The 15,750-nt window shown below is 45.3% G+C and overlaps 1 protein-coding gene across 5 annotated transcripts in view; it reads right to left on the minus strand.

The window, feature by feature from the left end:
- The window catches only part of Myo3b (myosin IIIB), a 472,753-nt gene that overhangs the window by 240,880 nt on the left and 216,123 nt on the right, over positions 1–15,750 (minus strand). For all 5 annotated transcript variants that reach the window (XM_023719169.1, XM_023719168.1, XM_023719167.1 and 2 more), the window contains 6 exons: positions 12,614–12,740; positions 11,361–11,571; positions 10,517–10,664; positions 8,386–8,539; positions 4,788–4,876; positions 2,269–2,398 (listed from right to left, as the gene is read on the minus strand). In XM_023719169.1, the coding sequence (XP_023574937.1) occupies positions 2,269–2,398; positions 4,788–4,876; positions 8,386–8,539; positions 10,517–10,664; positions 11,361–11,571; positions 12,614–12,740 (859 nt within the window). The remainder of the gene's footprint in view (positions 1–2,268; positions 2,399–4,787; positions 4,877–8,385; positions 8,540–10,516; positions 10,665–11,360; positions 11,572–12,613; positions 12,741–15,750) is intronic.

Below are 15,750 nucleotides of genomic sequence, written 5' to 3' on the forward strand. Positions count from 1 at the left end.
TAGGCACTTAATGTGATCTTGTCTCGTAAGAAAATAAAAAGGCCTGGGTTGTAGCTCATCGTGGAGGCCCTGGTCCATCCCCAGTAGCACAAGAAAGGGTTCAAGTTGTTTAATGGCACAGTCCTACTCCCTCCACAGCACTCTTGCTGTGCAAGCCGCAGTTTGTCACCAGAAGTGGCTCCTTAAGTGTTTGTTAACTTGCTAACAGAGTGAGTTTTACACTGTGAATTGAGTGCAAGTTACCAAGGGAACTGTCCATGCAGGAGACATCAGCAAGTTACAAAAGTCACCTTGACACAGCCAGGCTTTAAAATCCAGGGCACTACATAAGGGAGGTGCTGGGGACCTGGTCACACACACACACACACACACACACCTGTAAACCCAGCCCTCAGGAGGCTGAGGCAGGAGGGTCACTGGGACTTCAAGGACAAAGCACCACGTAGACCCTAACTGAGGAGTAAAACAGAATCACCCTAATAAGTTCAGAAGTTTATGTACAACTTAATTATACTCAAAATGTGGAGAAAATCAACCTTAAGATATCAAAAGAAATTAGTATGCATACAGGTTAGGACACAGCATCTTGTCCAGATGTCATGTTTGTTTCTACAATTTTTTCACACGGAGTGCAATGTCAAGGTAAAATTCAGAAAAAGTTACAAGCTCTTTGGGAGGAAATGAAAGCCACAGCAGAGGCTTTGTTCTCTCGCCTTGCTCATTGGGGGCGGGGGCTCTGGCAGGGCGGGGGCTCACAGTAGAGCCTTGATTGCTGCCTAGCGCCACCTAGCGGTCTGGGATGTGAAGCTGTTCTCCGCAAAGATTGAAAATCACAGTGGGGAACAGATTTGACAAGTTAGGACTCCCAAGGCAGAGGAGTCATTTGGTTGTGTTTTATGTCAGAGAGCACACCTCCTTTCAACAATGGCTGTGTCACTGCCTCGGTACAGCGGTCACCTGAGGAGGAGTTTTGCTCGTATCTCTCAGGGAGAGCATCATGAATTAAATCCTCTTGTGCCCAAGGAGATCAGGAGAGGAAGCTGGCAGTGGCCTTCCGATGGGCATCCTACGACAAGCTTTGTTTATAGGAGAATTTCTGAAGAAAATTAAGAGCCTGATTTCAATTTTCCTCCTGAAATTGAATGAAGCAAAGGTTGTCGACTGTAGCGTTCTTTTCACCCCCTTAGCCAGACTTTTCTTTACTCTGCATGTTGTTGAAAATCAAACTTGGCCCAGGAATTGTGGCATATGCCTGTGACCCCAGCATTCTGGGAGGCTGAGAAAGGAGGATCTAAAGGTTGATGCCAGCCTGGGCATCTTAGCAAGACCTTGTCTCAAGAAAAATATTATTTGGGGACGTAGCTCAGTAAGAAGGCCCTGGGTTCAATCCCCCATACTGAAAAAAAAAAAAAAAAAAAAAAAAAAAAAAAAAAAAAAGAGGTAGGGGGGAATAATCAGACCTGCCAGTCACTTGCTTTCAGCATGCGCCAGCCCCATGGTAGAACAGCACCAATAGTTTTAAGAAGAATGTGAGAAGACTATCATAATTAAAAGCATCCTGCTGCTCTTTTTAAAAAGCATAACCATAGCTGTTTCCAGACACAAGGACCTTGAGAGCTGAGCTGTGAGAAAACTGCCTCTGCTGGCCATTCCCCCAGGGCAGCAGAAGCTGAGGTAAATCAGAGGAGCTCCGCCCCATGGAGCCCACTGGGCAAAAGAGGGAGATTGGAAAGCCTTCCTCCGCAGCCTCTTTCTTCCCTCCTGGCCTGAGAGCGGATAGAGTAGTGACCCAGAAGGTGACTGTCAGTATGCGAGGCCAGAAATGTTCCAGCTTGGTTAGGAGCACAAGGGTGGGAGTAGGGGTGGGGAGTACAAAAAAGGTGACAACTGGGTAGGAAGTTGGACCAGGTGACCTCTGAGATCAGATGGCCACTGAGCCCCAACTTTTCACTTGGAATCATACAAGAGTAGAGATAGTCTTCCCAATAATTCTAGGTACACTGAAACTACCTGGCAATGCTTAGTAGGAATGATAATATATGGCTGTATAAATGGAAGAATGGCAGAGAAAATGACACACCCAAGAGTTAATGTTATGGAAAGTATACGAGCATGAGGTGGTTAAATTATAAAAGAAACAGTCATTCTTCTTTTTCTGAGCCCCACTTAAGGAAGTTCAATGCTAGGAGCAACATTTAGATCCTAACTAGAAACACAATGTGGACTTGACAAGCATCAGGACCAGGCTGTCAGGGGGTCCCCAGGTACCTGTCTTGGTCAAAGGGATTGTGAAGAGTTGCTGAAGAAGCTTGTTTTCTGACGTTCTCAGGACTACAACCACATCAGCAGGGAGGGTGTCTCTGTTTTTCTCAAGAACCCCAGAAGCGTCATATAATACCTGCAACACAAACAGCAGGTGGCAAGTTGCCACGGTAACGGTCTATCCTGGAGAAAACAGTAAGTTATAAAGTTCATCTTGACAAAGCCAAGTTTTTAAATCCAGGATGCCAGATAAGGGAGGCACTGGGGCCATCCTGGCGCACTCCGGTAGCCCGGCCCCCAGAGGCTCAGGCAGAAGGATCGCTGCGAGTTCCAGCTTGAACTGTAAAGAGAACTTGTCTCAAAAAACAGAACAAAAACAAGCAAAGAAAGGAAAAACAGACAAGGGGGAAAGTTGTCATTTTGACAAGTCAACTTAGCTCTTTGTTCAGTTGTCTTTGAAGAAAAGGATCCTATCAAAGATCATTCATAACAAAACAACTATTAAAATATATTGAACCCTCACTACGTGTGAAGCATCCACCCTATGAGGGCAACATTATTGTCTTCATTTTACTGGCGAGCAGGTAGAGCCTTGGAACAAGACTGAATAACGTGAGTGGTAGTCAGGCAACAAACTGGTGCAAGGGAGCTCCCCTCTCACGCCAGCAAACTCTTGCACTGCCGGGGTACTCATGGGACCTGAGTGATCTCCCCAGGATGCTGGCTGAAAGTTTTTGGTTCTCAGGACAGAGGGAACCTGGCTCCAAGAATCTGAATATCCCAGAGAATCCCTTTTCTCATATACAATTAAAGATTTTTTGTGTTGTTTTTGTTTTAGGCCTGGGATTTGAGTCCAAGAATGCTCTAACACTGAGCCACATTTTCAGCCATTTATTTATTTATTTATTTATTTATTTATTTATTTATTTTTGAGACTGGGCCTTGCTGAGTCTGTAAGTTTCCTAGGCTGGATTCAAACCTGGTATTCTCATGTGTCAGTTGCCTGGCGTGTTGGGACTGCAGGCATTACAAATGAGCTTCAAATGACAAATGGTTTCAGCAACGAAACAGAGTCCAGAGAAAAAGGAATCTGCTTTGATTTAGGTCTTGACTGCTTCCCCGAAGCCTCCTGTGTTCAGATGTGAGATTGGAGCATGGGGGCATCGTGCTCCTGGGTTCATGGTTGTTAAAAGGTGCTGTTAGAGGTGCTATTAAAAGGCGGAGCTTACTCAGAAGAGGTGGGCATCAGGGGCATGGCCTGGACGGGAGCATCTCTGGTCCTGGCTCCTGCCTTCACTCTGCTTCCTGGCTGCCGGGACAGGCCAGCCTTCCTCCACAGCTGGCCCTTCCCCCACTGCGTTTCTGCCCTGGAGCCTGCCAGTCATGGATGAAACTTCTGTGAGCCAGGTAAGCCCTCCTCCCTTAAGCTGTGGGTGTTGGGCATTGTGTCACAGAAATGAGGAATGTGGCTGAGTTGGATCCTGGAAAGGGGAGGAAGGAGAAGAAAGGAAGAGAGGCAGGTAGGAAAATTGGTGTAACAGGAGGACTGGAAAGAGAGGTGACAGGAAGAGGAAGCAGAGAGAGCAGAGTGATGGGTCAGGAGAAGGTTTGGTATCTCAGAACTGGAGGACATTACAATGCACCAGGTATTAATGTTAAGGTAAATGAAGTAGTTAAGGGCACAAATGGGACTGCAATTCCTAACAAGGATCCAAAATACGCAGCATAAACTACTATGTGGAGAGAAACACAATCCCCTCTCCTTGTGTGAGAATTACCTGTCAGTCAGGCAAAATTAGTTTCAATACCATGCCATGAATGTGAAAGATACTTTTGCCACACCTCATATTGACAAAACAATCCCCAGAGCCTTGTGTTAAACTCCTATCCATTTTCTGGATCCAGGGCCTCAACAAACCCCGCAGGAACCAATTAGCCATAATTCAGGTGGCTCCTCTGGGAGCAATGGGAGCAATGAGTTGCTGGCTACAGAGCTAGAGAATTTCCTGAATCAGTCACTAATCTGCTTCAGAGCTTGAAACTGAGGCGGAAACATAATGTATGAGAAGTGGAGATTTCAGTTAATGTTGTAAAAGCTCAACATCTGGATAATGCTGTGGACCTCTCCCCCCTCATCTGGATCTTATGCTTATGTCAGTGTATGCCTAAGGTGCTGGAAACAGAGCCACACTGTGCTGTCTGCCCTCCTGCATGACCCGGGCCTCTCCAAGTGACTAGAATGTGAACATTCCCATGGAACACCATGACATCTGTAATGTGTTTTCTCTCGGGAGAGCTGTTGGCTCTGGGCCAGCCGTTAGGTGCGCATCAGATGGTGCTCTGTGGGCCACCCCAGCAAGATGCTGCTTCTGTGCCAGGCAACTTTCAGTGAGCAGAAGCACTGACTCAGGGTTCGAGAGTAATGAGGAGGAAGATGAAATCTGCACGCAGGCCCATGAGTGGCACCTGCAGGGCACTGCAGACGCTCACTGTGAGAGTCCGGTCTCACGACTCCGCCTGCTCACCTTTCCGGCGTAGTGCTGAATTCCGAAGCACAGCTCCACTCCTTTGGGCCTCCAGAAGTATTTGCATCGGAGATTATCTTCAAATTTATCTGCATGGGTTTTCAAATTGGAAAGTTACAATATGAATTATTCACTCTTTCAAATAAAAATATGCTCCTTGAGCCACCTGAGACTCAGAATCAAAGCTCTTGAACCATCCTGATGGTATCACGGTCTGTACAAAGGTGTGGAAAGCCCGCCCCCACAGTGGGCGCGTCCGACCTTGCCTTCCTCTGGTTGTTCAGTGTCATGTTCAGTGTCTAGCTGTGCCCAAAGATGGCAGGCTTGGTCTCCTCTGACAACTCCAGCATGGATGCTAGTGGTACCACAGGCCCTGTCAAGTGGCCTCCAAACCATGTGAATGTGCCACAAAAGCAGATGACACTTTCTGATCAAGGAGACTATGGGGCCAAAGAGGAAAGTGATCGATGATGTAGAGTGTGCCTAAGGAGTGTCACATGGAGAGAAAACATTCTTTCAGGCTTTCATAGAGAGTACATTGGCCAAGCAATGGCCGTGACTCATCCACATGGCTGACACTGACAAAGGATCTACAATCTGAGGTACAGGGTCTCAGGATAAATCCTGAGGGGATTTCACTGACCTTATCAGATCCAAAAACTACAATTCTTGTTACATAAGTTTTGCTTCATCTTAGTCTTAACGATCCAGCAGAAAAGTATAAAAACAAAGTACAAGAAATAAAGCCATTTTGTTATGTTGAGCTGTAGGGGACTCAGGTCAACAACTTCTGACATTGCCAGTCAAGAAGAAGACAAAATACTATGATGGACTACTGAACTATTTTGGAATATTTTGCTGAGTTCACACACTTATATATTTAAATGATGGAACTTAACAAAAAAAGGGGATACAGATGAATGTCCATTTCGTATCTGTGTATTCAAAATGGTTAGGATAGATGTATAGCTATACTCTCTTAATTTAAGGAATAGAGGGATTTGTTGTAATAGTGTTTGTAAATAGGATATCATTTCTGCATCTTGTACAAGTAACCACTAGGAAGGCAGTATGCAATGTGTTAATTATTGGAACTGTCCTACCAATTTGATCTGAAACTCATTGCTATTTATTTCTCAATAAAATTATAAAAAAACCAAATTTCTTGTGCAAAAGGTTTATTTTTCTTGGAAATGTAGTGTTCTAAGTTTAATAAATTCAGAAATTTTAAATATTTAATATTTATTGCCTACCCATTTCTACTTTGAGAATTCTAATTATATGAATATAAATTTCTTGATTTTGGCACAGAGTGAACTATTATGTGACTGATCTGTAAACTCTTCTTCATTTTTATTTTGGACAATTTTTATTGTTATATTCATTTAAGTTTGTGAATAATTTATTTACAATGTGCAATCTGTTATTAATCTCATGCTATGTATTCATTTCAGAAATATTTCTCTAAAATTCACTCTGTCTACATCTTATCTTTCACATTTCAATATTTGTCTACAATTTTTAATATGCTATGTAATTATTGATTTTCAATAAAATTAATGAAAAAAAGAAAGCAGATAACACAGACTTAACCTTAGCAATGACATTAAGTATTAAAGAAAACCACTGAAGATGACAGTTTGCTCTCCTAGAAGTGACCATCTCCCACAGTCAATTTTCCGAGTATAAAGTTAAAACTTTCTGAGTGTTGCTCACAATGTTTGCTGTGTCATAGTTGCCAGGAGAGAAGAGCCTGATGCTTCTGAAGAGCTACATTTGGCTTTTCTTCCATTGCCACCCCAAATACCTTGCACTCAGCACAACTCCCTCAGGTCCCCCATAGCCACTCCAACAGACATAGGCTTGGGCTGCAACAGGCATCAGGCACAGACTTAGCCCAGAATACTCTTCCCCGCCACCTCTCTGAATGATTCTACCCTCCATGGCCCTTCTCAAATAGATCCATGAGGGGCCTCTCTCCTACCCATAAACAAAGTCTGGTTCTGCACACACAAAAGCTCCCGTTTTTTCCTATGTAAGCAACATCCCCTAATCCTTAACGGTTTGAACACACTGAAGCACAGGTCCTAGAAAGACTTTTGAATGGTATATTCTTGCCTATTCATTTGTGTCTTACATTATAGCATGCTGACCTGGAACACTAAAAGCTGGTAACACCAACTACTGGCACTGAAGACAGCCAGCAGCTGGAGTTTATGATGCCAAGGGTTGTTGGCACCAAAAGCTACCAGCAGCCAGAGCAGGCAACACCAAAGGCTGTTGGTGCCAAATGTTGCCAGCGACTGGGGCTTGCAACACTGAGGAAGGCTACCTGCAGGGAATGGTGGACAGCAACAGAGGATTGCTGGGAATCACCAACTCCAGTAGCAAGAAGAGTTCCTGAGGCCTGGTGACAGCTGTTTGCTCCAAGAAGCGAAGAGGGTCACAAACATTCAGGGCTGATAGTCACTGCTAGAAGCTCAGGGATTGCTGTGGTTAGTATCCAGTTGTCCCTCACAATGCTACCTGTGCTCACAGGTAGGGCTTTGGGGAGGTGATAGGACCTTGGGGGTGTGGCACTCATCTGTGGATAAATGTGACCTTGGGAGGAGGCGGTCACTGAGGCAGAGCCTGGAAGAGTGTACCTTCCTCCTGCCTTCCTTGATCGCCCTCTGTTTCCTGCCTGCCTGCCTGCCTGCCATAAGCTGCTTCTCCTGCAATGCCTCCCTGCCCTGCCACCTGCCTCGGAGCCAGCCAACTATGGGCTGAAAGCCCTACAAGCTCTTCCTCCTAAGAGTAGTTGTGTCAGGTATTACATCTCAGTGATTCTAACAGGCCAGTTAGCACCAAAAGCACTGTCTTCTAACAACTTATGATTTCTATATGAAATGAGCAAGAATTCTCAACCTATTGGTGAGATCTTAGAGGTCTTCCCCTTTAGCAGGGCCTTCCCCTTTAGAAGTCCCTGAAAATGAGGGAAGAGAGTGGTGACAGTTCTCATCAATGGAAAAGCAGCTCAGGAACTGGCTCACCTCTGACCTTCTTTTTACCTGTGGCTAAGAATTCATTCTAGTCAGTAATATGAGATCCCTGTTAAGTGCTAAAGAGATACAAGAACGCAGACCCTGTCATGCAAGGACTGTCACAGTCTAGGTCAGGAGCAATGCTTGGTAGTGTACAGCTAAAGATTGTGATGGAAGTGGAGACAAAGGGGCCCAGAGAAATAAAAGAGGGTCTTTGATGTCACGAGGAGCTGTCCTCTCTTCATCACCAGCAATGTAGGGAAAAGGTGGCTTAGGAAGATTAAGTAGCCCCAGGTGTCTAGAGGGGAAAATGGGAGTCTGAAAGCTGGAACTTGGAAAAGGCTTCTGCACTAGCAGGACTAGAGGTGGCTGGAAAAATGAAAAAGTGGAAGGACTCAGGGGTGGTGATAGGTTGACCTGAAGACACAAGTTCTGCCAGAACATTACGGTTCAATTAAAAATGGTTTCAGCACTTTACCCCTGACCATGGGAGAATCAGCAAAGCACATTCATTTGGTGACAGGAACCAAGTTCTGTTCGCAGTGTATGTGCTGCTTTTCCAGCAAGGTACCTACCAACCAGGGTCTGGTCTGTCGCTTGGGGAAACCGACTTTCCTCATCCAAGAGTGCAAGCAGGCCCAAGGGTTTCTGGAGGAACATGTCCAGCAGTGGCCGATTGTCCTCATACTCCACAGGGATGGCATTGATACCTTCATTCTGATATTCCATCTGGAGGGAAATGGATTGTCACTCACTCCAGCCTGAAGCTGACACCTCGGTACCCCCAGGATACTTTGGCCTAGACTTTCGGGGTCTGGCAACCTTCAATGCATGTGGAAAACAGGTTGTGCTTTATGTCTATAGTAAAGGAACCAGCTGCAGTTCAGACTGTTGAAGCTGGGTGTGTAGATGTGACTTCCAGGGGGCCTGCGATAGGCAGCTCATGAAAGCAGAAGCGGTCTCCTAAACACAGATCTGAAAACTTATAATTTAGAAATGCATTACAGGAAAGGGGAGAAGTGGAAACAATTTTTTATTTTGGTGGCAAATATACCTTCTACCAGGAAGGAAGTAGACATCTATCTTCCTGAGGGAAGCATTTAGGGAAGGAAAACTGCAGCTGGAAGGAACTTAGACAGAAGCAAGGTAGGATTTTGTGCAAGGTGATGGGAAAAGATTGAGCTCCAGATTTCTCCAGCTCCTGGGATAAAACCAGCACTGGCACAGTGCTCTTACTCACAGTCTTTGCTTTTATCTGGTTGCTGCAGATAGATGTATGTCTTTACTGTTGCATATAAGCAACTATCCCTGCACCCACGTTCTAACCAGGGCCTGGTTAGAATGTCAGTTGTTGCATCTCCTTCACACTGAAGTTTTGGGGTTTACATAAGGATTAGGGTGATGTAACCTCTTCTGCTGCAGGAGAAAGGCCTCTGGCCCTTGGGTCTACCAGCTTCTTACCCTCCTGGACTGACCCCTGGGCCCAAGTGGGCAAGGCCTCCTCCATTCCTAGAAATTCAAGAGCATGTCTTGCTCCCTCCTGGAGATGCCCCTCCAGTTCCTGGGAGGTCTGGTACAGAGGACCGGGGAGATAGGCATGACCAGTGCAGGAGCTAAGAACCCATGTCCTGAATTCAGCACCGTCCTGTGTCATTTTGCATACATCATTGCAGACATGCTGAGCTGAGGTAGAAGAGAATGAAGCATTTCGAGCAATATGCATGAGTGAGTGAGTCTCAAAGCAAGATTTAAAGAATTGGCATGTCACCGGCTCCACTCAAGTGAGGAAACACAATTCCTCAGAATCTAAGATGGCTTTTTTCAGAGTAAATTTAGATTTTTTGGTTTACTTTTTAAGTTTAAATTTATTTAGGTATACATGACCACAGTCATTGTAGGGAATTTGTGTTTGTATATATCTCATTTCCTCTTTTTTTCTCATTCCCATCCCCTCTTTTCAAACCCCTTTCCACAACCTGTTCACAAAGCTCAGTTCTCATTTTATCCTTCTTCTATTTTTTCCCTTCCTTCCTTTCCCCTCCCTTTCTCTAAAATGTAAATAAGAACATAAATGTGCAATAGATACTGTGAAATAGAAAGAAACGGTGTTTTATTTGCTTGTTTGTATTTGGTACAGGGTCCCACTACTCTAGCAATCCTCCTGTTTTCGGCCTCCCCAGCACTGGGATTACAGGCAGGCGCCACCGTGCCTGGTCTCAGTGGCCGGCTCAGCACACCCGGGGGTGAGGCCAGTGCCTGTGGTGCTAAGGTCCCTGTGCTTGTCTAAGCAGGTGCTTAGTCTGCTGAGCTATCATGCCAGCCCTTTGGTTATTTATTTTTGACATGATCATCTCACCAGTGGTTTTCCTATACAGCTTGTTTGTTTGTTTGCTTGTTTGTTTTTTGTAGGGGGCAAGGGTAACTGAAGATTAAATACAGGGCCTTTCATTGAGCTATATCCCCAATCATTTTTATTTTTTATTTTGATACAGGGGCCCTCTAACTCACTAAATTTCCTAGGCTGGGCTCCAACTTGTACTCCTCCTGCCTCAGCCTCCCAGGGCAGTGGGGTCACAGGCATGTGCCACCATAGCAGGCCCTACAAGTCTTTCACCTGTTAGTCTAACAGGGTTCTTACTTCCACTCACAGACAGCTTAGCAACACCCTTTCCCCATTAGCTTGAGTAACACAGATTTCACTCTTACCTGCTCTAGAGCAAACACATGCTGATTGAAATAGTACTGGATTTGCTCATTGGCAATGTTTATGCAGAGCTGCTCAAAGGAATTTCTTTGAAAATTCTCAAATCCAAAAATATCCAAGATCCCCACATTCATTCCTTGGTCTGCATTACTGTATGAGAGAGATGAACAAAATTGTTAGGGGAAGAATCGTCCATCCCACGATGATGAGAACAGATGTGCACGAAAGTCCATCAGCTCGTGTGTGAAAGCATGTCCTGCCACCTCCAAGGAGAGATAGTTTGTGTCCTCGGGCATAAAAAAGGATCCTTTAACAACCTCACTTTGGAGATCCTACCTAAATAGGTGATGGGGCTGCCACTTCTGCCTTCTCCCATCTACCTACCCGCAAAGCTTACCTGGGGCAGCACTCTTTCTTTGCACTGTGGTGTCACTTCCTCCCAGATGCTTGGGGAGAAAGTAGCAAAGAATGTAGGATACTACGCTTTGGAACTTGTCATGAAATATCTCATTTGATTCTAAAATCACCGTAAAGAGGACACTGTATCCTCATTCTACAGACGGAGACGTATGGCTCAGAGTGTGCAGCTGACAGAGCTGTAGAGCTTGGGGTGGACTGGGTTTGTCCAGCTGCCTGCTATGCCCACCTGCATGGCTTCATCAATCACTCGCCTCTCAGGCATTAAACACTTCAGCTGTCCTGGACCCCGTGAGTCTTTTCAAGGTGAAAGCCTGAGAGCTGTGCTACAGAAAACCCAAGGGAGGATCCAACGCTTCCTCTTGCAAACCCAAAGAGACACCAGGTTGAAGACAGCCCTCCTGAACCTCTGCTTCCCTGGGAACTTGCCATATGTTTCTGTCGGGCTGCAGGAGTGTGTTGATGCGGTTCACAATCCAGCTGAACAGCCTCCCATACAGAGCTTTGGACATGGCGTCCCGGACGTCCGCAGCCCTGTCCACAGTGTTGGCACGCACGATGGTCTCACCCCTGGTGACCACACAGTGGGACGTGAGGGCCTCCTGCAGCTCTTCAGGGCTGATGCAGAGGACAAAGGCAGCTGGAACAGAAAAGGATGACATTAGGGAGTGTGGCCATTCTTTCATTCTGTTGTTCGCCCAGTATGTATCCGACATCGAGTCCACGCCAGGTTGTCCTGCATACTTCAAATTGAGATAAACAAGCAAGGTGCTTGACCCCGAGATGCTGTTGAACTGATCTGAAGGATCTTCACAGGTATTTGATGAAAAGGTAGTGGAGAGATGGTAGAGCAATAGCTGCCGACAAGATTCTTCTCTGTCGTGAAGTACAGTTCATTAATATAGTAAAAGCCCTAAAAAGTGCAGCAGTTTGATTCCATTCTTGGTAGAGAATTAATGTGACTCAGCTTGGGCAAGACCTAGCCAGAGACTTGGGCTCATTCAGAGTGCTGTTCTTAGGTATCTACTCAGGAGGTGACCCAGGCAATGGGTATAACTGAATAATTTTTATTCAGCTTATTAATAGGAAGGAATACCTTCTACTCTGTCAACCTGGCTGTTTGTTGGGAGAGAAGATTCCTGGTTGTAAGAGACAAAATTTAACTGTCACCTCATGTAGAATAATTCACCTTTCAGCTCACTACAGAATGAGTAGCTACATAGATATTTTTTTAAAGTGCTGCAGTTTAGCACAGAAAGGCTTTTACTCTATTTAAATCACTTTGATTTGCATAACTAAGATTCTCATTGTTTGCATCACCATAGTAAGAATAAACAGATACCCACTTTCTCTCCAGCAGAGACTGAGTCAGTGAAATCAACCTTCTGTATTTTTTGTTTCAAAATCATACAAAGGGCCCTCAGCAGCTTCCAAGGTTGAGAACAAGTGCCCGAAGCTCCTGGCCATGGAATCTTTTCTGCAGAACACCCACCTGCTGCTTGTGGAAGCAACACTGATGAGCCTCAGAAACTTCTGAAGAAATATTAATGAAAACATTCAGAGCCAACAAACAGGACCAGGAAGAGCTGCAGTACACTCTATAGACTCGTTAAAAGCTACCCAAGTGAAAGAAATACACACGTGTGCTTTAGCAACACGATACGCACACAGTAGATATTTACCATTTTCCAAGGCTTCTGCATTCGGCACCTCACTCTTATCAGTTTGGTGTTGAGAGGAAATAGCTGCAAACTCAACGTTTCCAATGTTCAGAATCCCAGCCAGAATTCTGTACACTGACTGGACTTCCTGGAAAGGACACCAAGAACCACATTTGAAGGTCACTGCCAATGAAACTGACCAAGGACCAGAACCACGGCATAGACTGCTCATTATCCACCATGGCCATTTCTCCTTTTCTCTGGACACACACACAAATTCCCCAACCGCCTTTGCTCTTAAGGCTGCTACGTAACTAAATTTTAACAATGGATCAAGCAGAGGAAGGTGGTCTCCTGCAGCATGGGCCCTATGGGAGCTAGCATGCCTCTTCCTCGTTTTCACATCCATTACTGCTGGCCAGAGCTCCCAGAAGCCCAGCCTCAAGCATGCCATGGACAAGGGTGCTTTGCACCAGTGACGGATCATGGGAGCAGAGTCATTCTGCAGCCTGAGCCTCTGCCCAGGAATGATGATGTAAGAGGCAGTGTATCTTCTTTGTTCTTTATACTACTTTTTAGCCTCTTACCTTATCTAAAACCACCTCCCAAATTCAGGTATTTTTTTCCTAAGTAAAAGAAGAAGTATTTTCTCTCCTCTTCTCTCCTTCTTCCCCTCTGTCCCCCACTTTCCCTTCCTCTTCCTCCCTCCCTCAGTGACACTGGAGATTAAATCTAGGACCTTCACATTGAGCTCCTTCCTCAGTCTCTTTATTTTTTATTTTGAGATAGGACCTTGCCAAGTGGCTACACAGGACTTGAACTTGCTGTCCTTTTTCATCAACTTCACAGTGCTGGGATTACAGGCATGAGCTACTATGCCTGGCTCCTCCATCCCTTTGGGTATAGTTTTCATGCAATACTTGGGAGGGCATACACTGATGGACAGCTAGAACATCTCAAAGCTATAAGACAGAGTCTGTAGCTGAATGCAGTCAGGAAAGAGTTTGAGAGACCCCCCCTAGAAATTATCTGTGATACAATAAAGAAATACATATTTGGCTTTTGTCCCCGGTTCTTGATAACAAGAGTTCCTAAAAGCTTTGCAACTGTCTGGGTGCTAAGGGTCTTGTTACACTGGTAATGAGGTTCTTTCAAATACACCTGAGTTTATGCTGATAACGTGGCTCATCTAGAGACTCTAGAGAGATTAATAGGGGTGGGGGTGCTGGTAGAGGGCTAAAGGTCTCAGTGCCACTACCAAATTCTGCACAGGGGAGAGGGGAGTTACCCACCAATGGCCAATAATGAATCATCATGCATATGGAGTGGAGCTTCCATAGAAATCATCAGCCAATGGGCCCCATAGGTTTCCCATGTTGGTGACTACCTGGGGGCACAGGGAGGTGGCAGCCCAGAGGGATGGTGGGCTGCCCAGGACCCCGTATAGTATATGTTGCCCTATGTATTTTTTTCTTTTGGCTATTCCTTAGTTTTATCCTTTATGGTAAATCTGAAACTGTAATCAACATGCTTGCCTGAGTTCTATGGGCCATTGTACAAATTATCAAATCCAGTCCTAGTCATGTCTAATTTATAATGTGTGAGTAAGGAGTACAGGAGGTCTGAGCCTGGTACATAACATCGGAGGGGGTCAGTCTTGTGGGACTCAGGCCTTCCAGTGGATCCGACACTAATGCCAAGAAATGAACTGAGTTGTAGGACACTTAGCCAGTGCCTGAGAGCAAGTTGTTGGGGTGGGGATGGGAGTGTTTCCATATATTTGACGTGAGAATTGTGAATAAAAGCAATTCAGTTTATCCAAGTATTATTTTTATAATGAAAATTGAATATATAAGCAATATCAATGCTTTATTGACTTTTTTAGTGTACAGATTCTGAGGTGAGTGTGGTGGTACACAACTGTAATCCCACTCAGGAGGCTGAGGCAGGAAGATCCCATGTTCAAGGCTCCCCTGGGCAATTTAGGAAGACCCTGTCTCAAAAATAAACTGGAAAGGGCTGGGGATGTGGCTCAGTGGTAGAGTACTTGCTTAGCTCAGTTTGGGGGCAATGCCTTATCAGGAGTCTGATGACAGCACCTATTAATTTGCTGCTGTGTATAGTACTAAATCAAACAACCTGCAAAGTATTTTTGTGGAAATATATACATATATTTTTTTAAAATCTATAAGCATAAAATGCAGAAACCCCCAGACTAGCTATTTCATTGAGCCTTCTTTAAATAGTCTTAGGAAACACAGGTGGGAACAGTGACACCTACTGGCTACCTGGTAATGTTACAAAGACAAATGAGGATTTTAAGCGGGGCTTCTACCGTAGATAAATAACATTGTTCTTCCAGCTTCTAAATCAAACGCAAGATGTCATGTTTCTAACTTCAAGAATCACTGTTTAATCACACAACTTAAAATTGGCTAGGGAGAGCACCTACCAAATACGTTTTCTGAGACTCGCCTGGATTTAACATGACAGCACCTCATTACCTTGATCAATACAGTACGAGGCTCACCGAATGCATCACGCCACTCCCCACGCAGCCAGAGCCGAGAGCGTGAGCCGGAGGCTGCCTCGCATCGAGCCCTGCCATGAGCTGCATCTGTGTGTAGTTATCTCTGGAGGGCGTCTGCAACTTTCTGTGCTCTTGGGGGAAAATGTGCTTCCTCTGACTAAAACACAAGCAGCCCCTTCGCGTACTGCGGCGCAAGTCGCGGAACCTCCCACAGTAAGGTTCCCAGGCTGTGAGCAGGTGGGAGCCTCCAGGGAACAAAACAGTTGTCAGCGACCGTGCTCTTGAGACCAGCACTGCACTTGCAGCTTCTCCAGCAACGTCCCCTTCAATGTCACGCTCAGGCCACCAACGAACGAGGAACACTAAACCTAGGACCTTAAAGAAAAACTTTTAAAGGCACGGGCAGCATGGGGCCTCTTCCTTGGTTTTGTGGGGGTGAAGCAGAGAGACAGCACCGGGCACTGCCTCATTAGGAGCTGCTGGCCTCTGCTCCCCTCTATTCCCTGACGTGATTCCTTTATCCCTATCATCATGAATGAAGCACTTCTTCCTTTTCTATAGAATCTTTCAATGTTACTATCCTTTTCATTTCCTATCAGTTTCCAACTTGCTATATCAAATGAAATAT

This window comes from Octodon degus, unplaced genomic scaffold (genome assembly GCF_000260255.1).
Source record: "Octodon degus isolate 3935 unplaced genomic scaffold, OctDeg1.0 scaffold00065, whole genome shotgun sequence".
Lineage (NCBI taxonomy): Eukaryota > Metazoa > Chordata > Mammalia > Rodentia > Octodontidae > Octodon > Octodon degus.